A 26,726-nucleotide genomic window follows, 5' to 3' on the forward strand; every position below is an offset into this window, starting at 1 on the left:
TGTTAGTGTGCAGTACATTATTAAGCCAAAATCACTCATTTACTTGATCCTTCATGACATTGCTGTTACCATTCTACCAAAATATTCATTTGCTTTCTATTGTAGGTGAAGAAGTAGGCTCTGTGATTCTTGGACCAGCCTCAGCTTTAGAGGACATGCTTGCTGAGAAGCTGGAAAGGCACAGGGATCGTGAGGACCAGAATTCTTTGTCAGCAAAAGTTTTAGTAATGCAGCCTATCCTTCGATTTCTTCAGTTACTTTGTGAAAATCATAACAGAGATTTGCAGGTATTGGGGAAGTTACATTTTATTTTGCAGCGTATAGATTAACTGAGAAAATTTTAAAAGAATGATTACCTACTCAACTTTTTTTTATTTTCAGAATCTTTTGAGGAATCAAAATAACAAAACAAATTACAACCTAGTGTCAGAAACCTTAATGTTTTTGGATTGCATTTGTGGATCAACCACTGGAGGTTTAGGGCTTTTAGGACTATACATTAATGAAAATAATGTCTCACTGATTAACCAGACATTGGAAACATTGACTGAGTATTGCCAGGGACCTTGCCATGATAATCAAAATTGTATTGCTACTCATGAATCCAATGGACTAGACATAATCACAGCTTTAATCTTAAATGACATTAATCCTCTTGGGAAGTCTAGGATGGATTTAGTTTTGGAGCTGAAAAATAATGCATCTAAATTATTGTTGGCAATCATGGAAAGTAGAGGAGACAGTGAGAATGCAGAAAGAATACTGTACAACATGAACCCAAAACAATTGGTATGTAAAGACACATTTGAAGTGAAATGCTATAATATATATATGATGATGGGAAAAGTGAATCAGTTTGACTCAGTGTTATAATGCCTCATTAAATCTATTTTTTAGTTAATGAGAGAGTTTATTTAATCTGGAGGGTGCCAACAGGTTCATTTAGTAAACAATTGAGTCTATTTGATATTGAATGTGAATGTGCTAATTGTAGTAACTCGGAATTTAAGCTAACTAGCACATTAATGGACGGTTTTGACTTAACTAGAATTTATAAAACTGAGTTTTGTCTTTAACTCGAGGTTAAAGTTAATCTTCATTTTATTGAGACATTATCAAACTGTGCTGTAGTCACACTTTTCTGTGGTTGATTTTTTTTTTCAGTTTCAATCTAGATTAGCTTCCAGAGCTTATTGTCTTATCAAAACTCTTCAATAGAATGAGCCCTATCCCTAATCAAATATATATTGCTGTAAAATATTTATGTCCTGTTAAATTTGACCTCTTTGGATGATCCTCTCTCAAGGTACTTTCTTGCATGGTAATGCATAACAGTGAAGAAATTTGGGTGTGGTGCTGAAGGAAGAGAGGAAATATTTGCCTTCAATATAGTGGAAATTATATTTTATATTTAATGAACACACATGTGAAGAGTGCACATAGTCTTTTGCAGGAATGTAATCTTTTTATTTTGATATAAGTTTATTTTATAAAAGTTGTTTTTTCTTTTGTTGTGATGCACACAACCCATTAAAAACCAATGGAGGCTGTTTTTAATTATCAAAGTATTTTTATTTTTTTAGTTAATGATATTTTTATAAAAAATGGCATGCATAGAATATTTTATCAGTAACTAGCTTTCAAAGCTAATGTAAAAGATGTTTATCATTAGTTGTATTTTAGGTTGGCTATGAAGTTTGAGCCCTTGATACTATTTGGTGCAGTTGTAGACCATCATTGTATCATTAATATTTGATAATTCTCATGAATAATTAAATTTGAATGTCCTCTCTAGGATTTGTATGAATGCATTTTCAAAATACCCTTAATTTGTTTTTTTTTCAGATTGATGTCTCATGTCGTGCATTTCATCAGGAAACACTTGATGAAGATGATGAAGGTGATGATGATTCTGTTGATGGAGAGGATGGGGTGTCCCCTAAAGAAGTTAGTGACAATTATTAGATTGTTTTAGGCCATTGAAACATTGTTGGAATTTATATGCTATGCTATTTTACAGTTGTCAATTACTCTCTTGCTGAGTGGTTACACTGTATCTGGTATTTTTCAGTCTACCTCATGTTTCCCCTCCATTAAATTCCAATCTCATTTCAGGTGGGGCACAACATTTACATTCTTTGCCATCAACTGGCGCAACATAATAAAGAACTTGCTGCATTCCTTAAACCATCAGAAAATAATAATGACCCTAAAATCAATCAGGCCTTGGAATATTATGCATCACATACTGCTCAAATTGAAGTATGACTATTTTTATTGCTATATATTTGAATTAACTGTATTAAACTATAATATATGGTATATACTGGATTAGAATAAATAATCTTTTGGGTATCTATTCTCATTTTTATCAGATTGTTCGTCATGATAGAACTCTGGAACAAATTGTTTTTCCTATACCTGAGATTTGTGAATATCTTACCGCTGACACCAAGATAAAAATATTTCATACTGCTGAAAGGGATGACCAGGGGTCCAAAGTATCAGATTTCTTTGAAAGAACTGATGACATGTTCAATGAAATGAAATGGCAGAAGAAACTTAGGGGTAGGTATTTTATTGAAGTATGGTTTTGCAGATAAATTTTGCTTTTCTTTCCTTTCTCTTATTGATAATTTGCAAAGGAAGTTTTTTATTTGTGTTATTTATTATGAGTGTATTTGGTGTAGTTGAAATGATGTTGATATGATTTAACGCTAAAGTTAAAAATATTTTATTCTTAAAAAGTGAAAATATTACTATACTAAAAAACTTCCATTGTATTAATATGTTGCACAATGAATTTTTTTACTGAACATTGTAATAACAACATCCTTATTTCTTATAAGTTTCAGCCTGTAGGATTTTTTAGTTTTGAAGACTGCATTTCAATGATTTGTCAACAGTCACAAAATACAAGCTTATAGTTCAAAAGTCCACATATAGTGAAACCTAACTTAACGAGCATGATTTACTCCATAATCTTACTACTAATGCAAAAGTGGCAAATTGAAATGCTTTTTCTGGTATAAAGTAATGCGAAATATGATAAAGCATTCCATGCTAAACAAAATAAATTATGATTAAGGAATACTTAACCATTGTGTAGATATTCTTGTCAATCCCATTGAAGCATCTATCTCCTTAATGTTGTCTTTGTTCTTGAGGATAGTGGAAATCGTTGATGTCAACTGGTTGTATGTGTGTACGAGATCAGACCTGCTCACACCTCATTCTCTCTTTTCTATGATTTTACTTTTCATTTTACACTTATTTTTATTTACTTATGGCTGTCTTCTTTTGGCTTTTTCTTCGGGAAGTTTTGCAAGGCTATTAAAGTTTGCCCCAAAAAAATGACAATTAATGTCTGAGCACAAGTGTGGAAAAATGTGTGATCATTAGTGACCCTAAGATACTAGTGGAATGAGTGCTAAACATGGCATGAAACAGCAGGCATGCAATCAATCTGTGACTGCCCATCTCCCCAGTACTTGTTATGCATAATGTTGCTCATTAAATGATTCATTAAAAAAATTGCTCATTATGCATGATGAGAATAGAGAGAGGTTCTACTTTTTATGCAAACCACATTACTCTCAAGTCTCTTAATTATTTAAGAATCCATATTCTTCTGAAACACACAACCTGTGAGATATTGGCATCAGACATTCTGTGTATCATTTCTTTTATGGATGACTTCCATTTAGATCTGTTGAAGACTGAGAGAAAATTTCAAATCAAATGCTTTATTGAGTAGTGATATTTGGGCTTTATTTAATTTACTTTTTAAACAATTACAGTGATGAAAACAGCCCTCATATTTGAAATGGTTTACTTTTTGTAGTCTGCAATTTATGAAGGTAACATTATTTATACCCATACTCTTGGCATCATTTCTTTTTGGCATAGACCCTGTTTAGCAAGTTTTCGTTATGGGTCAAAAAAATAAACATACTCTCTCTTTACAAATTTTCTTGGTGATGCACCACCTTTCCATGTTACTTTCACCTCTTTCATCCAATCATTATGTCATGCATACCATTATGTTACTTGGATTGATATTCCCTGTCTTGAGAGTCTTGTTTCCCTCATTCACCCGTAACGTTCTTGGTCTACCCTTTCCTCTCAAAACTGATCTCAAATCTCTCGTATATCTCTTGGGTGATTTGACTCTTATTCATTGCTTTGCTAGACAAAATTGCTCTCTGTGAGGTGTACACTCATGGTCAACTCATTCTTCACCCTTTCTGTCCTAATTTTACCACCAACAACTTAAGTACTCCATACTCACTGTATTTAGTGGACATATTATAAACTTATCATGCCATGCCCAAGTTTCATTTCCATACAATAATGAAGCTAGGAATACACTTTCAATCTCCCCCATTTTTGCTGCATTAGACCAGGATTAATTTATTAAATACTCCACATGTTGTTACCCACAACCCATCTACTGGCATTTGCTAATCTTTCAATCTCATTAGATATTCTGCAATCCTGTGCTAAAATATTAACAAGTTAAATCAAATTCTTCACTTTTTTATTTTCAATATCCTTTAGCATTATGAAATGGATTGTACGTCTGCTCTTTTTGTCTCATAAAAACTATCTAAACCCCATGCTAGTAATTTAGTTTTAATTGGGACATTTATGTACCTCAAGTTTCTGTATTTAGATGATATTTACTCCACTGCCAAATCGTTTTCATCTTTTATATTTGAGTGAAATTTTGACAAACATTAGTTTTTATTCAATTTATTTGTTTCCAATACCCTTGTTTTCAATTTATTCTTTATTATTTCAAATAGTATCTATCTTACTGCATAGGTACTCTAATCAGATGTTACTGTGTAGATATTATTAAATTTCTCACCGTTGAAATCTTTTTTTAGGACAGCCAGTACTCTTTTGGGTTAGCAGCTACATGTCAGTATGGAGCAACATACTTTTTAACTGTGCAGTTCTCATAAATTTGATTGTGGCTTTCTTCTATCCATTCATGGACTCTGTGCCAAGTAAGTACAAAATAATAACATGTGAACTATGTGGTGACTAAAATAATGATGGTCTTTTTAGTAGTACTCAGTCTTTTGGGTGACTACAGATTTGAAATAAGAAAAGCTTGATTGTGAATTAAATGGGTTGAGATAATTCAGGGATGTATTCTAGTTTTTTAGAATATTACGAACTAATCAGAGTCTAATTTTTGCTATTTGTGGTACTTATTATCAAGCTCATTTTGAATACAAGTGCTAACAGCATTAGGGTTATAATACATAATTTGAAAAACTAAAAAAAGCTTGCATTTAAAATGCATTAAAAAGTAAAAAATACAGTTTTCTTGTGTAGCAAAAATTTTAATGGGCATAGTGTTAAAAATAAATGTGTGGTCTCTTGTCACTCATCCCCTTAACTAAGTATTGATAATCTCTGCTTTTTGGAAACAAGAAGTATTTGTTGAAATGTGTAGCTTTTATCTTTGTATTCAAAAGAACATCTATAGATAGGTATGAAAAGTATATACAAATAATTTGCATGGTCTGATTTGACACTAGGGAATCATTAAGTGATGTGGTATCAAGAAGGGGTAACAATGACTATGTTTTTGGAGAATTTTGCTGAGAATGGAGGTGGAGTTTGTTGGGAAGTATTTAAGTTGAATGTTCTGTGTGGAAGGGAGATTAGAGGTGCAAGAGGGAAACCCTTGCCATCCAATCTCACCCCTTTGGTGATCCCAACTCTTCCTCAGCCAAAAGCACTACCTCATGAAGGAGAATGCTTGCAGATGCCAAATCTACTTTTTGGAACAGTTTTTCAAAGAGTTTTTAAACATGAGTTAACTAATTTGCAAAGATAAGTTATTGGTACCTTGGCCCAGTATTCAATATTTCAATGATTGTGCCAGCTTCACCCTCAAAATTTCCAATTTCTTCATTCTTCACATTTCTTAAAAATTGAATTTTCTTGAAATTAAAAAATTTACCCTATCAAACTCCTTGAATTAATTATCACCACCTAACATATCTAGCTTACAAGCTGCGCATCATCATACAAATCTTATGAGATACAGTTATCTTTTGAATATTAGCCATATATAATCATTAAATGCAATTTTCAGCATTGCCATGTGGAAAAAATTCTGATCGTTTATCTCAAAAGTTGTAGAAACATCCATTGGCACTATTTCCAGTCTTAATTGGTGGTATCTCTATTTAAATTAACTCAAAAAATAAAACATTTCTTTTGGTTGTAGACCTAGAAGTTTTCTGTCATTTTGCTTTGCAGTACATTATTATCATTTTACTCATATGAAAATTGGATCAGCATGACAATCTATTTAAAGTAGATAAGGATCAGTGAATGAAATAGGTAAATATTGTATTTTAGTCAAATTACCATACTTGGAAATGTGTATCAAAAACTATGATTTCCGTTATTAAAAATATGCCTATGCTAGTCATTAAATGTGAAATTTTATTTGCCTTTGAAAAAATAGGGTGATGTTATTGTCCAATTTAGTATTAAGCATATTATGTTACAAATTTATTCCATGACTTGAAAGTAAAAGCTATGAATAGTTCTCCATTGAATCTCATGTTAATATACTTGGCTAAATTGGCTATTTAAATACGCTAGCTAATAACTGTGTGATTTAATTAGTTAATATTTCATTCATTGATCATTACTTGAGGATGACTTATTATTTGTTACAATTAGATTAACTGGAAATAAATTATGCTTCACACACCAGTAGTAGTTACTACATATATTAAACTTAGTGATTCTGTCATTGTTTTACATCTGCCATCCAGTGTAGTAGTGGTATTAGTATTAATTAGGGTTGGTGAATCACAGATGAGTTCATTTGCTTCTTTAGGGATATAGATGGGTACTTTTGTAAGTAAAAGATGTTCAGGGAATAGCATAAGAGTGGAGAGAAACCTGGCATTGACATTAGCCTACTCTTAAGAATAGGTAGATAGGTGTCTATAGTTTGGTGTCTCATTGAATGGATGGTATTCCTCTCCTGAAGTGCTGTCCACAATGCACCCAAATAGGGATCAGGATACTTTGCTGGTAACTCAACCTATGTCCTTGGAGTGAAAATTCAGTGCGCTAGCCATCATACGTATTCATTATTTCATCCATTTTCTGTGTCATTACTGTTGACACCAAAGGGCTTTCTCCTATCCAGTTACCTATTAATTTTCATTGAATTTAAGGGATAAAAGAGGAAGTTCAAATTTCCCCATTTAAAATAAACTCATGAGTCATTTTACTCGTGGGAAGGGTTTATTTAATCTTCAAGATCCCAGTTTGAAAACACATATTAGCGAATAATTTTTTTAATTTTTAGAATGTGATAACTTAAAATACTTAATAATTATCTTGACTGTTTTCCTGTTCACCAGAAGATTTGTGTAAATGACACTCACATGATTACTTAGATGTGTGAACCTGAAATACCATCTGGCCACTGCCGAACTACTGTATCCTACTTTAGTCTGTTACATCAAATGGGCAGTATTTATAAACATGACACTTCCATTGGGAAAAATCATACCATTCCCTGTTGTAAAGTAAACCCAGCTTTTGCTAGCCGGTAGTAATAAGTAAGAATCAAAATATGTGAAGTTAACCAGATTAAAATTAATCTTTTTCTCCTAAAACTAAGGTTGTTAATGTTTTACGATTCTCTTTTTTTTCTCATACAGCCTCATCAAAATACTCTATGGCATATTATTTAATATAGCTTTTTTTTAAATTCTTAAATACTTGGTTCCTGGCAAAGCCTAGGTACACTAAATCTTATGAATCATTGTTGTGTATAGATTGAATCAATAGGCTATTGGTAGCTATACAAGTATAGTGAAGGATATATTTCCTTTATATACATGGCAGAGAAACATCTTGACTTCTTATATCCAAAATTGTTTGAAAATACTATCTTAACCCTAGCAAATTTGGCTAAAAATATTCATAAAAAAGACAATTTGAGCATTTGACAACAATTATTCATAAGAATTTGATACTCCCTTATTGATTCAGTTATTTTCTAATTAATCCTAATTCCTGTTTTTAGAACTCGGAGCTCATCTATCAGGCTTGATTTGGTTAATCATGCTTATATCAGCCATGATTGTGATTACTCTTCCACGTCAATCTGGAATTCGAGCTCTGGTAGCTTCCACAATTCTACGGATGATTTTCTCAGTTGGTCCTGAGCCAACCATGTGGCTTCTTGGAACAATGACTGTGAGTTTTTCCGAGGGAATTTAATTCAGTAGAGTTGAATCTGGCTCTTGTTTAAGATTATTTATGTATGAATGCATGCTACCATGATAACCTGCTTATGAAATTCACTTATTTTCAATTTTAAAACCTTCAAGAGGGTTGCCCCATGTACTTAAACCCACATTAACTGTAGGAATGATTTAAGACAATAGAATAAGGAATAACTGGTAAAGTAAAAGAAATTGATGGTAAGTTGAAATCTTAATTTAGGGAGTTAAATCTTGAAAGATATCATGTGTATGTGATTATTTCAAAATATAGTGGGTTCAATGATAGCATGATCTAACAGTTCTTTAAAAACCTATGTAGTATGGAATAAATTTAAATCTCCTACAGTATGAGTATAAATTGTGGTACCTATATTAACAATGTGAAAATCAAAGAGCTTAGAAGTATGGAATTTCAATGTGGGCATGCTGCCCTCACGGTAATACCCTAATTTTCCTATTCGAGTTTGCAGTCTTCATTAGTGACAACCACGTTTTCTGGGTTAAATGTAAAATTTTCTAAACACTGTGTTAGTTGATTATGTACTTCCTTGTGAACCTTCTGCTTGCTCATCTTTATTTCCCCTACTTTCCTGATATGACATTAATAGAGGAAGAAACGTTCCCTTCTTCTTCTTCATGTATGTTTTGGTGGATATTTTGTGTGCAGAAGATTGGATATCTACCATTTAGGTTCAACCATTAGCAAAAGGGAGTATGCCATTTCATGTGTCTCATTTAATCCGAAAAAATTAAGCTCCTGCATTATGATAGGACAATAGGTTTTGAATTCTAGTAAAAATTAATTTTACCTACTCTAATTCTCTGAAACCTGTCTTCAGTGAAGTTTATTGAGACCATGATATTTTTTCTGGATAAGACAGTTTTCTGCTTATTTCAAGATCAGCAAAAAATGACAGAAGGCTACATATCCATAGACTGGAGTACTGATGTATCGGTATCTCATATTGTGCTCACAGAAATATGCATTTTTAAAAATAAATGAACCATAAAGAAGAAAATTTTTGTTTAAAATAAACACAAAATTTGGTATAAGATAGTTCAAAGTGATAACTAATAAACTAAGGAAGGAAAGTAGCTGGGTGTAAGAAGTGTGGTGGAAGACACTGTGTGAAGATATGAAAAGGGTGAGAAGTATGAAGGGAGGGTGAAATCGGTGCACTGCGCAGAAAGGTGGAAGCACTATCAGGAAGCAAGAAAGAAAAATTGGTGCACACTATTAAATATACATCAGGATGTTTATTAATTGAACCAGTGATTCAAAAGAGATGGAAAGAATACGCAGATGACCTGTATGGTAAAGATATTTGGCCGGCAAGCTTTGACATAAAAAGAGAATATGGCATAGCTAGGTCCATGGGGATAGCTTAGGTCCAAGTGTACTTAATTGCTAGATAGAAAGGGTATTAAGGGAATTTTAATCAATAAAGGCTGCAAAGATAGATGAAACCCCCTCAGAGCTACTTTTGAGTTTAGGAAAGTGTGGAAGGAAGAGTTTTTATGACAAGTTTGTAACATGTATGAGAGAGGAATTTGACCAGAAGATGTCATCAGATCACTGTTAGTTCCATCCAAAAACAGGAAACAGCAGTTTTATATGAGTACTATAGAACAATAAGATTGAGTTTGCAAAGAGAAAAAGTGGTAAATGTCCCAATAATAATATCCTTGTGGAAAGGCATAAAATGTCTTCTCAGCTAAATTGGGGTTCGGATAGTGGCCAGCTCTTGTGAAGCAGGGAGAGACTTAGTAGTGAAATGAGGAGAAAGTACGGATTAAAAATGTATTGCTTACTCCTGGGGCTCAGTTGCTATCTGAAGAGTATGTTGATGATGGTTGCCCAGCACTTTCACTTATTTTCAGTGATGCAGTGTAATGGATATTCACAGGAGTAGGGATGCAGTATGCAGAATGATGAGGGTGAAGGGAAGTATTTGTGTGAGGAAGAAAAGTGTCCAAGGAAAATGACTCTGGGGTAGGGCAAAGTAGGTGGGAAAAGAAGAAGTTGCAGTGGCATTTTGATGGCATTTACATCTTCATCAGGCAAGGTATGATAAAAATTACCACAACTGATTGAGGGGAAGTGGGTGAGAAGATGGTTGGCAGGTGAGAGAACTGAGGGGGATTAGAGTAGGCTAATTGTGCAGAGGATAATTGGTAGAAGTGAGAGACAATGAAACGCAGGTTATCGACAGATTATCAGATAGACTACATTCATATGGGTAAAGGAGGTGGTTGGCTGATCTATTTAAAAGGTTCGAGTCTACAAGAGATATAAATTCCCTGGTATCAATTAGGTGTTTGTTAATGCTGAATTTTTCCTGTTAATGTGTCATTAGGTGTATCACCTATTTAATATTATTCTCCTTTTGGCCGTACACTCCCGCTCCCAAACACCCCATTCATAGGAATGAACTTGTTTAATTGTAGCATATTCCCATCAGTGTATATTGAAGAAATACAGTAGAACCCATTATATACAATTTAATAGGGATCCCAGGAAAAAGTGTAAATTGCAGGAAAAAGAAATCGTTGGAAAAGGAGAATTTTTGCTTTTTTTGCTTTACATGCATAATTACTGGAGTCGATGTGAAAATAAGAAACAGACCTATCCTGTAAAAGAGCAGGATTATTATTATTTCTTAAACAATAGCCCTCCTCATTTATTTATATATGTTGAATAAAAATAAAAAAAACACATCAGACATCTTGGATGTATAAAATACGTAAAAGTAAATTATTTTCTCCTTCCTTTTCGCAAAATAAAATAATAAGGTATGATTTCATAATATGGTACAAAATCAAGAAAAAAAATAATAAAGTTATTGGGAAACCTGGATGAAAATGCACTTTTCAGGTACCAATGGACCCTAAAAATAAATAACCCAATGTATCAAGTTCTGAATATTGAGAGAAGATTTTGTAAACATAACACAGATTGAAGATAACTGAGTCATTTCATTCTAATCAGGAACCATTGAAACTATCATGATTATTTAGCAAAAATGTCAGATATTTTCAACTTTTTTGAATTTGTTCTGCCTATTGATATCATGCACTTTATTTTCAATTTCTTGCAGTTTATCAAGCATTTACTTGCAGCAATTTCCTCTTGATAAGTTTTTTCTCATAGCGTGAATACCAAACTATGTATCTTGGCATGAAGGTAGAAGAAACTCTTCATCTTCTTGTGTCCTCTTCATCGCCACTTTCATCCAGATATTTATCAAAAATGTCATCAACACTGTACCTTTGTTGTCACAACACTATCTAATTTGGCAAACTCTGAGAATGTTGAATTTGTCTGAATAAGATTCTATTAATTGTCTTTAGTATCATCATCATCATCACGAGTAACGTCAATTGGAATTTCTTCATCACAATCATTATAAAATCCTGCCTTCTTAAAGCAATTTGTAGATTCCTTAACTTGCTTCCATGCCCATGAAATGTAGTGTATGGCATCCAGTACATTAGATTTAATGGCCTTCATGCTTGTATTTGTACCTAAATCATGCCAAGATACCAATTTCTGTGCAATCATTCTTTGATAGTGCGCCTTTAATTAGTGAATTCGACTTAAATCTGGTGGTTGGAGCTGACTGGTACAGTTTGGTGGAAAAAACTTAAACTACATTTCCCAGGTGTACGTTTAGTGGATGTGCTGGGCACTGATCAATAAATGGCAGAATTTTCTGGTTCTGAGACCCCATTTTAGCATATAGAGCATGAAGCTTATCCTGAAATGCTTCTGAGGTCATCCATGCTTTGGAATTTTCTGTGTATCTAGTGGCAATGGTTTAACAATTTTGAAGCTACTAGGACACTTTGATTTACCATTTACCACCACTTAATTTGCAACTAGTGGTTGAAGTTTCTCAGTTTCATCTGAATTTGTGATTAATGAGACAGTAAAAGATCCTTTCTCATTTGCATTGAAAAATATTTTGGGCTATAGCCATCAAGTAGTTATTCAATTCTGATTGCTTCCATCAAGTTGTAGTCATGACATATACATTTCAACTTATACCACACTCACCCTTGTTTACAAGATTGTGCCTATTTTTAAAGCTATCCAACCAACCATTGGATGCTGCAAAGTCTTCGATTCCTAATCTTTTGGAGATGTTGCAATGCTTTTTCTCAAATGATGGCATCATTCACAGGGATTGTTAAAGATCTAGTGCTTTAAAAACCACTCTTTGAGTAATCCTTCTAATTGTTCATACTTGGAATTCTGATATATTTTCTCATTTTAGGCAAATTTCCAAACTGGTTTGCTTGTTTCAGAATAGAATTGCAATTTTTCCTTATTGTGTTGAGTGTAGTTGCAAGTCATTTCATCGGATCAATACAGGTTCCATCTTGAGAAAAACTTGTTCCGAACTTTTAATTTTGTCCTCAATTGAAATTTTTTTGTCGCCTTGTCTTTCCATTGATAAGCAGGATAAAATGTATTTTCCCTAGTAAACCTATACACATGGGAGTCTGAGCTACTTTGCCTCTCAACTATAGCAATCTGTTGTCCAACTTCAAAATTTTGTGATGAAAATAATATTATATTTGATTCATTGTAGTTATGATATAATAAATCAAGAGTAATAATTTTTTTTATTACTCAGTTGCCTGTCACTGTTATAACTGTTGCGCCGCGGCTGTGAAAATGATTCCAGTTGTCAGTCACAAGTTCTTTTGTTTTTCACATTTCATCATAGTTTGGGTCGGAAGTCATTTTCATTCCTCATAATTTCAACCTATTTGAGAAATGAATAGTCTCTTGCAGGTGTTCCTACAATGTCAATATTACATAACTATATCCTAGTCTCTTGATGTATTCAATTCATAGCATGGATCTTTTCCTGGCAGATTACAAGTTTAAGTAGTTCAAATTTCCATCACAAGTAGCTCTCATTACCCCGCCGTATTTTAATTTTTGCTGAGGACGTTCACTTTAATGCTCTCTCTTGGCTATTTTAAGTCTATCGGTTTGAATAAAGTTTTTTTGTATAGACAGATGTACGTGATTATTTGTTTCAGAATGTGAAATTTTTGCACTCTGGCTCATAGTGATGCAAATAGCAGGATAACTGATCAAATTGTGTAAATACAGGGTTCCACATTAATTGAAAAAATGGGAACTTTAATGGGACATGATGAAAATGTTGCAAATTGCAGGAAAACATAAATTTGAGGAAAGAAAATATGGGATTTAAATGTATGTGATTGTCAAAATGACTTGACAATCAAATAGTGTTCAAGTTTCACACTTATATTTAACTTTTTTGATACTATTTCCATTAAGGCAGTCAGGAGTGCTGTCCTCCCAATGAATAGCAACCCTCTTGTATTATTCAGCCACTTTTGTAGAATATAAGACAGTCAATGGAAGTTCTAATGTGTATTTCAATGGGTTTATCGAACAATGGATGGATAAATTGTATTATATTTTCATTCCTGTATTATATATTCCAGCAACTTTTAGTATCTAAACTGATGCCCCTGAAACTTCCCCCTACAGGTTTTGTTAAAAGGAATACACTTGATTAGCATAATGGGAAACCAAGGAACTTTCCAGAAGAACTGTGAGCAGATAGTAACTGATGCAGAGTTATTGTATCACCTAGCCTATCTCATAATGTGCTTCTTAGGATTATGTATGCATCCTTTCTTTTACTCTTTTCTGGTGAGTATGTTTTTATTATTATCTCATTGGATATCAGTATAAAGCACTTTTAATTGAAAATATTGTATTGCTTTGCAGCTATTTGATGTTGTCTATAGAGAGGAAACATTGCTAAATGTTATTAGGTCAGTTACCCGAAATGGGCGATCAATTATATTGACTGCTGTGCTGGCCCTGATTTTAGTGTACATGTTCTCTATTATTGGGTATATGTTCTTCAAGGATGATTTCTTAGTTAGTGTGGATGATGAAGTGATTGGTTAGTATTTGTTGAGTCATTATTTTAAGATACTTGACATTTTTTGAATTGCTTGTAAAATATATAAGCTGAACATTAAATTTATTTTCTTTTTTGGAGTAGCAGTGCAAGATATCTCAACTGAGAACACTAGTATGGTACAAGCAGGCACTTGTTCAAACTTGAGTGAATGTAAAATTAACCAAACTGAATCCAGATACAGCAGAGAAGGTAGGCTGTAGCTGTTTATGTATAATATTTCTTTACTTTGTTTATTAATTCTTTTTTATTGCATAAAGAAATATCTTTCAATGTAATGAAAATAATGTTTTAATTTTGCAGCTAATGAGCCTAGTACAATGGTGAGCGTGTCTGGAGAGGTTAAGGAACGGGCATGTGACTCGTTAGTCATGTGCATTGTCACTACTCTGAATCAGGGTCTTAGAAATGGTGGTGGCATTGGAGACATACTCAGAGCACCAAGCAGCAAGGTAAATGTTTATTTCAATAGATGGCATTAATACTTTGAAATTGACAGAATCAAGCTGACATTGTAAAAAAACAGATACTTAAATTTACAGCATATTTTTCAAACTGTGCTTGAAAAGAAACCAGCATGTAGCTATGAATAATGTATGGTAAATAGTTTGATATACAATTACACAGCTTTGAGCCAATTAAGGGAGTTCTGTAATTTTGCGTGCAAGTATTGTTACAAAATAGATCATAGCTAGATTGACAACCATGGTGCCATTATCTGGGTGCAGTTATACTAAACACCAATTATCTGACAAGCTTGAATGAAAATTATTTTTATTTTTCATTTCAGGAGGCATTATTCGTTGCAAGAGTTGTATATGATCTTCTGTTTTTCTTCATTGTTATTATTATTGTTTTGAATTTGATCTTTGGTGTCATCATTGACACTTTTGCAGACTTGAGGAGTGAAAAACAGCAGAAAGAACTAATTTTGAAAAACACCTGCTTCATATGTGGTGAGCAATTCTTCATATTATATGGTCTCTGCCTTTTATAAAGAGTAACTTTTTGTTAATACTTTTATCTACAATTAATTTTAGCATAAGAATGACCAGCCTTCGCTAGTGAAATGAAATGATGTTTCTCATTTACTCTAATAGATTTTAAAGTGAATTAAGCTTAAATCTTATGGTGATACTGTAGTAATGTTATCTCATACAGATTTAATGATGTTGTTTCATATATCTGATTACTTAACATTGGAATTACTTTTGGGTCTAGAATACTTGTAGGAGAGAAATTAGGGTTACGAACTATGTAGTGGAGGAAAGGATGAAAGGAGCCAGGGATTATAAGTTATCATCATCATCATCTTTCTGTTTGTGCTAATCCTCGGCAGTCCTCCCACCTGTTGTTCCCATACTCTCTCCATCGTGATCCCCATGTGATAAGCTCCTAGGCCGATGAAAATCTCTGTCCTCATAGCAAAACTTTGAGGTTAGGAAACAGGAAAAAGTTGCTGTGGGTCAGATCTGGTATATACTGTGTGAGGTAAACCAATTAGAAGTGTGATTCATTAATTTTAGCTAGGGTGACCACTGAAATATGTGCAGGTGTGTTGTCCTGATGGAAAAGCACTTTCTTCTTCAAATGTGGTCGTTCTTTTGCAAATTCTGCCTTCAGATTGTCAAATAATGATGCATAATACTCTCGCAGTATTGTTTTACCTTTTTGAAGATAATCAATGAGCTTAAGTCCATGACTATCCCAAAAAAAGTTGCCATCACCTTCCCGACCGCCTTTGACCTGGAACTGCCCTTTGACTTTTTTAGAGCAGGTTCACCCTTTACATTCCTCTGTTTTGACTGTTCATTTATCTCAGGAGTGTAGTGGTGGATCCAAGTTTATTCTACAGTTATGAATTGTCGCAACAAATCGGAATTTCTTTGCCCAAACTGCTCCCACAGGACCTTGGAAATGTTTATTCGAAAATGCCTTTGGTCCAAAGTGAGCAGACGAAGCACCAAATGCACAAATAGCTCATGCATGTCCAATTCTTCAGCCATTATATGACAAGTGGATTCCTTGGATATGCCCATACACTCTGTTATCTCTCTAAACTTTTTTTCACAGTTGTGCAGTACCATTTGGTGAATGTTTTCAATGTTATAAGTGGTTGTTGCAGTTTTTGGCCATGCTGAATGCTCATCACCAGCCGAGCTGGTACAGCCACGTTTAAAGTCAGCTGCCCAAAATTGAATGGTGGTGAATGATGCTACATAGTTCCCATGCACTTTGATTTCTATAAGTGCATCGCCTTTCAAAAATGAATATTTAATAACTGCTCGATACTCAATTTTTTCCAATTTTAATGAAAACTTTCATCATGGCTCTCTCAAATGATTTTCAATCAACAGATGAGCTTACAAAATGGCAGAAATATTATTGAGTACCTTTTAACATATTCACAAAAACATTCTGTAACTTTTGTTGATGGGTGCTGCAGTCTTCATGTTGATGTTCGAAACTTTTCAGGCAACCCTGATAATCTGTGAATGCCATGACACTAAGAGTACGAATGCCTTCAGTTCATCGCAGAAATACTAGTTCCCAAACATGCACTATCGCTGAATGCAGATCTCATAGCGTGCTTCAATTTGTTTTTTACCCCTGTATTATAGAAAATGTTAACACAGGAAATCAACGGTTATTCTACAGAGTTCCTTGCTGTCCATGACAAATTATCCCCAAGATGGAAAGTGAGGTTGTGGAGGGAAGTGACAGCTAACGAGATGAAAGAATTTATTGCTATTTAACTGGAAATTATGTTATTGTCGTGGAAAACATGGCCAGAAGTGAAAAAGGTCCTGTGCAGTGTGAGAAATTCATGCACAGCATTTGTTTTGATCAATATAGGTGCTAGGTGAATGGCCCAAAGATAACGAGAAAAACCCTAATATTACACATAGGTAAACTCTACGATCAGACTTTTCCACTAAATGGGACTATGCAGGGGCTAACAGAAAGTTATGCCAATCAATAGGTTTTCCATATATATTTATAATTTTTTACAAATCTTGTTCATTATTTATTTGATGTAAAAGTAGCAGTTTCATTATTTCATTCTGCATGCCCACCTGGGTTGGTGTATTTTGACAGCTTAACCTGCTGCGTTCTTTCCTCTCCCTCGTGCTCCCTGGGCCAGCCTCTTCCATGCAAATAACCCCCTCCCTAATGGCAGTTTATGCAAGTGAATACCACCAAGTTATATAAATGCATAAGGCATGAAAAGGCAGGATAACAAGAAAAACACAAAATAACAGTGTTGCACCATTAACAACCTAGAAAAATCAGTTTGCTTTTCACATCTTGAAGTACCATCTGCCATTCATTTTTTTTTAGTCCTTTGAAAACCGCTCTCTTCTTCATTTAACTCTTGAACACGGTTGCATATTGATAAAACATTATTGGCATAGCCTGGTAATCTGACTACATGCCCTCTGAAATATCTATTTTCTACATTTTCATGCTTCATATGACAAGGCCACTTAATGTTACTCTTTGATACAGTTGATGAATTTGGGGATTAACAGGGTGTTTCTGAGTTTTGTGTATTCTTGTTGCTATTTATTAGCCTTTTTTATTGCAAACCTATGCCTTATGATGGAAGCATGCTATAATGATTCAACATGCATAAAATTATACATATTGTGTTAAAAATTATGGAGTGAACTAAAAATATGATGCATTATTTCAGGGCTAAATAGATCAGCTTTTGACAACAAGACTGTGAGTTTTGAAGAACATTTTAAATGTGAGCACAATATGTGGCACTACTTGTTCTTCATTGTTCTAGTTAAAGTAAAGGATCCTACTGAATTTACGGGACCAGAAAGTTATGTTTATGCAATGGTTAAGGTAAGTTGCCAAAATAATATTTAAAAAATTCATATTAGACCATGTTTCTTCATTTTAAACTTCAGGAGTTGCTGCTGAGCTTAATGTATTTTAGCACAATGCAGATTTGCTTTGTGTCATATTTTCTGAAAGCCTTTAATTGTCCAAGTATTGGCCATCTAAATTTAGGGACTTTCAGACAAAGAGCTACCAAATAAAGTGCATCAGTTCTAACTTTGAAGCCTTATCCTTGGATCTTGTGAAAAATATTATGCACCTGCATTGTGCATGTTTTGTAATATTTCAAACGGTTTGCTTAACATTTTATCCTTGATGTTGTCCCACCATATTACTATTTATTTCCATGAAATTTACCTTTTAGCAGAAGTCTTTCATTTTGATTTTACCATGGATTTAATCGAGCTAAAGAAGTGCTATAATCCCTTTTTTCTCTGGCTACAAATTCTTGGCATGAGTTGTAATTTATCAGCAAGTCATGGCTGGGAGAGAAAACTGATTGTAGGGGTAAAGCACTGATTCAGATTAATCTTCAAAGTACCTGTGTCTTCGTAAACTAATGAATGAAATTGTAAATTAGTCTCCCCAATGAGTACCTTAAAGTGCCATAATTAGGGCTTTGCATTAGTGGGTATGCTCCGACAAACATGTTTGCATGGAGGTGAATTAGCGTCAAGAGTAGCATTGTTAAAAGATACTTTGTCTTCACATAATTTTCATTGTTAAAAAAATTGTGAGAAGATATTTGTAGAATATTCATTATTTAATCAATTATTTTGTGGGGATATTATGGGGTGAAAAAGAAAAATGCAGATTTATAGTGTGTCACCTCAGGATCAAATAAAGATTCTTGTGGATTTCTAATAGATGGCAAGTGGTGAAAAAGGGCCGATAAAAACCCACCTGGGCTATCCTCATGGCAGTGCGTTCAATTCATATACCAATGTAGTAAATCATCTCATATTTCAACACAATTCTTATGCTTTATAGTAGTAGTTTTTATGGGAGGTGACTAACAGCTAAGGTCATTTGCGCCATTAGGGATGGTTTAGAAAGGAAGGGTGGAGAGAAACCTGGCATTGGTATTAGCCTACTCTTGTCTAAAGGCACCAAGGGCTCCGCAGTTTAATGCCCCATCCGATGGATGTCGTACTCACTCTAAGTGCTCTCCAAAAAGCATCTCAAGTAGAGGACGGGATTATGCTTAGTGTAATGGGTATGAATACAATGCAAATTCACACCACAAAAATTAAAAGCTTGCTCAGAGAAAAATAGTTACCCAATCATTAGTCACTAGGGCCAGTGGAGTAACATCCTCATCTTATTATATGTGGATACTCATGCAGGTACATGAGGTTGCTGGCTAGATTGGTTAGGCTCCCAAGTTTGGAAAGGTTTCATCAAAATCCTGGGAGAGGATTCAGATTATTTGTAATCCTTTGGTGAATATCCACCAAGAGGTTTAGTATCCACCCATTGACACTGTGCCATCACCAGCTACCAACATGAGTTAAAATTCTTTATTATTATCCAATATGTAAGGTTTTCAGAATATTTTTGTTTCACTATTGATCAAATTTTTTTCATATTACTGGAATGTGTTGCTTTGCAATTCTGTAGTTCTATGTTAAAATCAAATTTGAAACGGATTATATTACAATGAAAACTTTTTAAGTGTAAAAATGATTCACATTGAACCTGGACCCCTTGATGTTCAGCTGAGTGCTCTCAGGCTGGATTTAGTTAATACTTATGTGCAGTAAGTGGTAAAAGTAACATTAATGGTTCTGTTATGCTTTTAGGATCGTGATTTGGATTGGTTCCCAAGACTGCGTGCAATGTCATTAGCTGCAGATGAAGGCGAAGGTGAACAAATTGAACTAAGGACGCTACAAGCTCAGCTTGAAACTACCCAGGCACTTGTGGCTAACCTTTCTCATCAGTTAACAGAGTTAAAAGATCAGGTAGTACAATATTTCTGTGTTGTCATCTTGTTTAATGGGCTCATGATGTTTTGGAGGTTATGATTTTTTCTTTTTAGGGAATGATAGTTTTTTAATCAGTGAAAGTAAAAGTAATAGCATTGAATTCCCACATGAAATTATGTTGGCATTTTTAGTATTTTTTAAGACCCTGCAAGCTAGGGTGTGTTGTAGCTTAATTGTTATTGATATCTGTTGTTGGAAAGTTTTATGTAATTACATGAATTATATTTTCTTGACTTTGTATTTGGAAATTAGAAAATGTTGCAAAATATGTATTTTCATCTGATTACAATGCTCTCTTGCAGATGACTGAACAAAGAAAACAAAAGCAGAGGATTGGCCTTCTCAACTCCACTTCTGCTTATCTGCACAATATGCCTAATCAGTGATTCTGTGAAGGCATTTAGAGGAACCACTGTGGTACAAAACTGCACAACAATCAGGATCTTTGTGAATTACATGAGGTTCTATGTGTTAACACATGAAATATAAACCCTATCACGTTTATGACATGTTGTGTATTAAAACATGCCATGTATTTTGTTTAAAAGAGTTGTGCAAATTTGTGCAACCTCTTCCTCTTTTGAGTGGCTGCCAATGAAAATGCTCCTTGAAATTGGTGAATATTGAGCATTTTAGAAGGAAATTAGGACAAATGTAAGGTGTACTTGGAAAACAATCTGATAAAATTTAATGTTTGCTCATTCGTAAAATTAGCTATCAAAACCTTTTGAAATATTTCTAGCTAAAATCATCTACTGACACCATTATGGCAGCCAGAGTATGGGTTTTTAAAACTAAAGGAAGAACATGCCCCTGTAAAAAAGAAACTCCCTGTGTCCAGCTGAACATAGTTACTTTTACCCTTTTAAATGATATGCAACCTTTAATTTGATTGTATGTGACAGTAAATTTTGCAGAAATAAACCTGAAGAATAACCTTCAATTTCAGAAGGCAATTTGTTGATTTATAAACTTTCATTTGGTAATCAAAGCAATTATCTATAAATATTTTATATAGTGTCCTGCCTTTCCCTGCCTGCCATCATTCTTTATATAAATGTCAATTTTTACGTTACTCGATGAAACTTGCTTGTTTGTATCATTGGAATTGCATCGTAGTATGTAATCATCTTCGTGTGACCATGAGTGAAATTTCACTCCTTAAAATCCTCTTCTTATTTCTGTGATCCTCTCTCTATCTCTTTCATCCCTGGCATTTGATTTGTGAGTGCGTAAGAATGCATGTTAGGGGTTGCAATAAATGTCCCAGCATCCATGACTCCTATTATTCTACTTGCCATCAGTATTCATTCATATAATCAATTGTGCCTATACCATTTAGATTACCCAATTATCAAGTTATGTATTCACATAATGAAATGAATGTTTTAACCTCAAACAAAGCGTTAAAATATTTATGAGCTGGATGAGGTTTGTTCGAGTTGTTAATTCACTTTTTACATAAAAAGAAAATAATTTTTACTAAGCATGAAATGGTATTAAGGTACTTGCACTTCAGGTGATATTTTTTTAGTGTTTGTTGGTGCTTGATTTGAAATACTGAGCAGTGTGTCTATCCTTTGTTGGACATGATATGAAACTTCCTTCACCGGTTTTCAACATGAACTATTTTGGGTGTGTTATCGCACATGAGTAATATAATAAGCTCCTAACTCCTTCCCTTCTTTGGTAACTATATTGCTAGAAAATTGTTTAGGGAACTATTTTGTCCTTCAGGAATTTACATTTTAATGAAAATTTTCTTCAGGAGTGAGAAATATGTTCGGGAAGGGGACTGTACTATTTGGAAAAATGCAGTGTTTACATCAATAATTATCAAGATGATCAGATATTTACACAGGAATTATCATCTTCACTGTGTTATCTTTCTGGAACTCTATCCAGTTTCCCTAGTTAAACATGTTGCTAATCATTTTGCCCCAGTGGTTGCATTTTGTTCATTATCTGATGAAATACTTTCATTCATAAGGTTATGATCTTAATGATTCTTAAGGTCTTTGTAACATACAATGAAAGTATTTTATTGCTTGTGTTGTGTGTGTTGTAAAACACCAAACACATTCAATTTACCGTTTTAATTGCTGCAAAACATAAGTGGGTACTTTCATTACTCTGTATTAACCTATGAATTACCGGATACATATAGGGGTATTAGGATGCCTAGCAATGGTTGAGAGTAGAGCAGAATGGAAAAGAAAATTTTTGTAAAGAATTTTTTGGTGAACAAGATCAGTGGAAATAAAATCCATGTGTTTATGTATCTATGCAATCATTTGAACTGTGTGCCATCATCATTGGTAATCTACCTATCTCAGGTAGATTTAGGGTGGTTCCTTATAACTAATATATTTCGTTAGGGCTTCCTCTTGTTTCCCTTGTATTATTTACTTCGTCAATTTTGCATGCTATCCAAACAGTCCAGTCTCTTCCTTCCTCACCATAAGTTCTCCCTTCTCTCATGGTATTCAACTTGTCATTACCCCTGAACATCTATTCTACCGTGAAATTTTGAGCACCAAATTCCTCCCTTCTCCCCCTATATTCAAAACATCCTAAGTACTTCCCTCTGTCCATCTAATTTTTTCTGTTCTTCTCCACACCTACATAAATTCTCCATTCTGTACTCATCCTCTTGCCCAAACATCAGGTTTCCATCCACATAGCACAGTGTTCCCATTTAAGTCTTGACAATACTTTCTTCAACTCTTCACTTGGGTATGCCAAGGTCAAAGTCTCTGTGGCGAGAGGAAGAGCACAACCGAGGAGACCATTTCTGTGGCACAATCTTTCTCTCCAGTTGCCTTTTACTCCCTTACTTGCACCCTTGGCTTTCCTCTCTTACCCTCACACTCTCTCTCCTGCTACTGCTTTTGCTTCCTCTCTGTAAATTCCCTCACACCTCCTCTTGCACTTCCTCCCTTCACCACTGGTTTCACTTGATTAAGTGGCTTGGAATTTTGCTCAGCCTATTCTGGGGGATGGCCATTAAGTGTTAAAACCCAGGGAAGCTCTTTGCGACTGGTTAAAATTGCAATTTTGTAAATAAACTTGGATATTCTTCGTGCTTAATGTAAAATTATCTTGAATTTTAAAGTTATTTTTCCTCTGCTGGGAGTAAATACCAACGTACAAAACCCTGTGATGCTCATGACATTCTTTTTCATTTGAAAATATTGGGCTATATGGCTTGAAACGAAAACAAATTTTTTTCAAATGCAACAATGTGTTCTAATGCATGATTATATTAAAAAACAAACTGCAAAATTTAGTATTTGTACCGTTTATTCTTGTAATCATGTGGTATTGTTTTCGTGAATTTATGATACTAAAGTTTATATCCGAGTTTAAATAGTGGTTAAAGACTACATTCCTTTGGAAGCAGCTCATTTTCTTGAATGGTCACGATCCATGTCGGTTTCCTCTTGTGTCCAAACTGTTCGATGAGGTAGCTTTGGGGTGAGGGGTTTTATTGTAAGGTAAATTAACAGAGAATCCGAAAACCATTGATCTCACCTTAAAAGTAAAACCCAATTTTTGCTACTAATACGGTGTTGTCATGATCCCCGACGTGGTGGGTGGCGGCACTTATAGTTATATGAGTACCGCGTACGTTATGAGTAATCCATTCGGTCGCGTTTAAGCCGGGTTCCCGTTAGAAACATTGAAATCTTGACGCATGATCTGGGTAAGGAAGTGTTCTATCCCGTCAGCCTATTCCTATCTTCCGCAATAGATACGTTCATGAGTCGTACCCAATGTACTCTGTCAAACGCTTTCTGGAAATCCGCGAAGCAAATATGTTCACTTTTTTTATTAAAATGAATAATTAAATTAAACATAGGAAAATAATGAAAATTGAAATGTGTAAAATATGGCAAAACGGGGGAATAGAAAATATTATGGCTTAGTGTGCGTTTCTCAATTAAGTTACCTAGTCATATCTATTTCCATTTGAGTTTCTATTTCATTCAAACATTCGCGACGCCATTGATTTCCCACATTTAGCTTCTACATTATTAATTCATCGGTAGTTATGGGTTCAACCAGAGGAACTGCGAACTTGAGTCATTGGGTGAGTCAAAGGCGTATTCATTGTGATAATATGTAGGCCTGTGTGGCATTGGCTTTTTGATGCCGCGACACTGTAATGTCGACCCCCTTCGAAAAATCGATGTCGAAGACACAAGAGTATTCGGTGTTGCAAATGTCGAGATCAACGTCGTTATCGCATCGACATCCAGTGTGGCATCTGTTGGCTCGTCTGTCGGTCTGCCAAACTCGTCGCAGAAGAATTTGACTTAAAACAACTTTGAGTAGTAAACTTGTCGGAACTTTCCCGAAATATTCCCCAAGGTTGAGATCGGACAAGGAAACCAATTGCATATCATATTTTTGTGAGACTTTCGTTATCTATACCATGCGTTGAAGGTGTTGGAAGTAATTATTGGCGCGCGTGGAATCCTTCGATCCTTAGGCGTAGTGCATTAACATATAGAATATGCATCCTATACCTACAAAACGACCCGAACCGTTTGTTTATTTCTTACATCTGTGGACTGGTTCGTAACAGATCTACGTCAGTGTCGATGACCATATAAATGTCAATCTTGGCATTAATATCGCAGTTGATATAAATATCGCCCCCGTTATGCTGACAACATCTTAAGCCAGCGTAGGCAGGTTGACTAAGTTAATATCGACTCCAACTAGGCGTTTCGCAGTGTCGCACAGCCCTTCTAGCTTGTCTCGTACATGCAGCACTCACTCAAACGCGCACTCCTCAAGAGTGCGCTCGGCTGTTGGATTGAATAGTCCATTATCAAAGACGCTTATTTTCTCCCTATGACTTTCCATCCAGTAAGCATTTCTTCAGTATTATTGAAGGAGCTGTCATGAGGATAGACTAACCAAATAGCAGGTCTGAATAGAAGGTTACAATAATGAAGTACAGAGTTGGTGCGAAACGTGGCAATTAATTAAACTCGAAGAATTAGTAGTGATGGCTTTTTGGAATAGTTTACCCTCGAAAGCCTACTGCATAAATATTCCGAAATGGTAAATGTAGACTTGATAATATACTAAGCGTGTCCACGGCCTCTCCTGGAGGAAAGGCTCTGGACACGCGTGCAGAAAAGAATGAGTTATTAACTAAGTACCGGAACAGTCTGACGACGAGGGTACGAGAGCGATGTGATAGTTTTTTGAATCCACCAGGTACGAACATTTGAACTCTGTTTAAAAACCCACGTACGGAGAAGATTTGGCTTTAAGTGGGGTTTTAGTTTGCATTCTTCTACAGAAAACTTAGTGAAATGAGTAAATTTTTACAAAATTTTCCCTAAATGTTTACCGTCATCGAATAAGATTTCACTCTAATAATGCCTTTTTGGTGAATAAAAACGACATACATTTTGCCTATCTCCCCCGGAACTATATAAGTTCCCCTGCTAAATGGAATACGCCTCAGCTAAATGTTTGAACGTACTCAATGGGCGCATGAAGATTTGCTTATTAAAAAAATCCCGCTCTTCTGGAATGAACTAAAATGAGTATAGCAAGTAAATCTCATCCGATAAATAAATTTTTTATGATAAACTTCAAAAGAGAATCCGCCATTACAAATTTTATGTTTTTATACCAAATTGTGGTGCCCTTAGCGGGATGTACTGCTTGAAGGGCTTGGGAGCGCACAAGCTCCCAACAAGAGCCACGTAAGAAAATCCGCATCTTCCTGTCGAGGCTACATAAAATGGGCAGTCCCATGTTAACTAATATTCATCTACATCCACTAAATACCCCGCAAGCCGCCCAAGAAGCATGTGACGGGAGGTGTTAATGCACCACCCGTAATAACGAATATTAAGACTATGTCGCCCAAACATTGAGAGCACACATACAGCGTAAACATATTACTTGCCTATGATTCAATCCTATACCTTTTAATTCTTTGGGTCGTCCATAAGTCCACTTCACGGATCCGGTCCGTGAAAGGACGGAATCCGTATCCATTAATAAGCGTCTTATTTCGTAACCAAAGTTCCAATTATCCCATCAATCCTTAAGATATGAACGTTTGAATCTTACTAGTGGTAACATAAATAACTTTTGTTAACTCACTGTCATAATCAATTCCAGATCCTTTAACTAATGAAGCTATAGTCATTATCCATAAACTAATGAAGCTAAAACTATAGTCGACGAAATGAAAACAAATTTGTAATATTTCACGAAAAGATGAATGAAACTGATGAACAAAAATAAACATAGAAAACACGTTAAAGGAACTCGTATTTGCAGAGATGTTAGATAGTTTACCTGTAAGATAGGGGCAGCAATATGTCGCTCCTGAGTTCTTTATATGTGGTGTGGTATTTCGTTTTGTGAACCAATAATTTTTAGGGTAAACGTTTTAAAGAAATTTATGAAAGATATTGGCCTTTTTCTCTGGGCCTCTTGTTACATAGTTTTGCTTGAAATGCTGATTGGGCCATGTGCATTCCATTTGTGTCTGATAATTGATTACGAATTTTTTGCATGTCGAAACTGTTTTCTGTAACTGTTTCTTCTGCATGGCGCGTGACTTCGTCTGTTCGTGTGCT

General features: G+C 34.7%; 1 protein-coding gene across 4 annotated transcripts in view; it reads left to right on the forward strand.

The window, feature by feature from the left end:
- The window catches only part of Itpr (Inositol 1,4,5,-trisphosphate receptor), a 207,545-nt gene extending 185,149 nt beyond the window's left edge, over positions 1-22,396 (forward strand). For all 4 annotated transcript variants that reach the window (XM_071582736.1, XM_071582737.1, XM_071582738.1 and 1 more), the window contains 15 exons: positions 106-287; positions 382-789; positions 1,846-1,947; positions 2,116-2,262; positions 2,376-2,568; positions 4,893-5,015; positions 8,084-8,256; positions 13,822-13,986; positions 14,065-14,245; positions 14,348-14,455; positions 14,567-14,715; positions 15,054-15,219; positions 17,961-18,121; positions 19,921-20,082; positions 20,409-22,396. In XM_071582736.1, coding sequence (XP_071438837.1) covers positions 106-287; positions 382-789; positions 1,846-1,947; positions 2,116-2,262; positions 2,376-2,568; positions 4,893-5,015; positions 8,084-8,256; positions 13,822-13,986; positions 14,065-14,245; positions 14,348-14,455; positions 14,567-14,715; positions 15,054-15,219; positions 17,961-18,121; positions 19,921-20,082; positions 20,409-20,492 — 2,504 coding nt within the window. In that variant the 3' untranslated portion in view covers positions 20,493-22,396. The remainder of the gene's footprint in view (positions 1-105; positions 288-381; positions 790-1,845; positions 1,948-2,115; positions 2,263-2,375; positions 2,569-4,892; positions 5,016-8,083; positions 8,257-13,821; positions 13,987-14,064; positions 14,246-14,347; positions 14,456-14,566; positions 14,716-15,053; positions 15,220-17,960; positions 18,122-19,920; positions 20,083-20,408) is intronic.
- The last annotated feature ends 4,330 nt before the right edge of the window (positions 22,397-26,726 follow it).

Source organism: Hetaerina americana, unplaced genomic scaffold (genome assembly GCF_022747635.1).
Source record: "Hetaerina americana unplaced genomic scaffold, ioHetAmer1.1.p SCAF_12, whole genome shotgun sequence".
NCBI classification, from domain to species: Eukaryota; Metazoa; Arthropoda; class Insecta; order Odonata; family Calopterygidae; genus Hetaerina; species Hetaerina americana.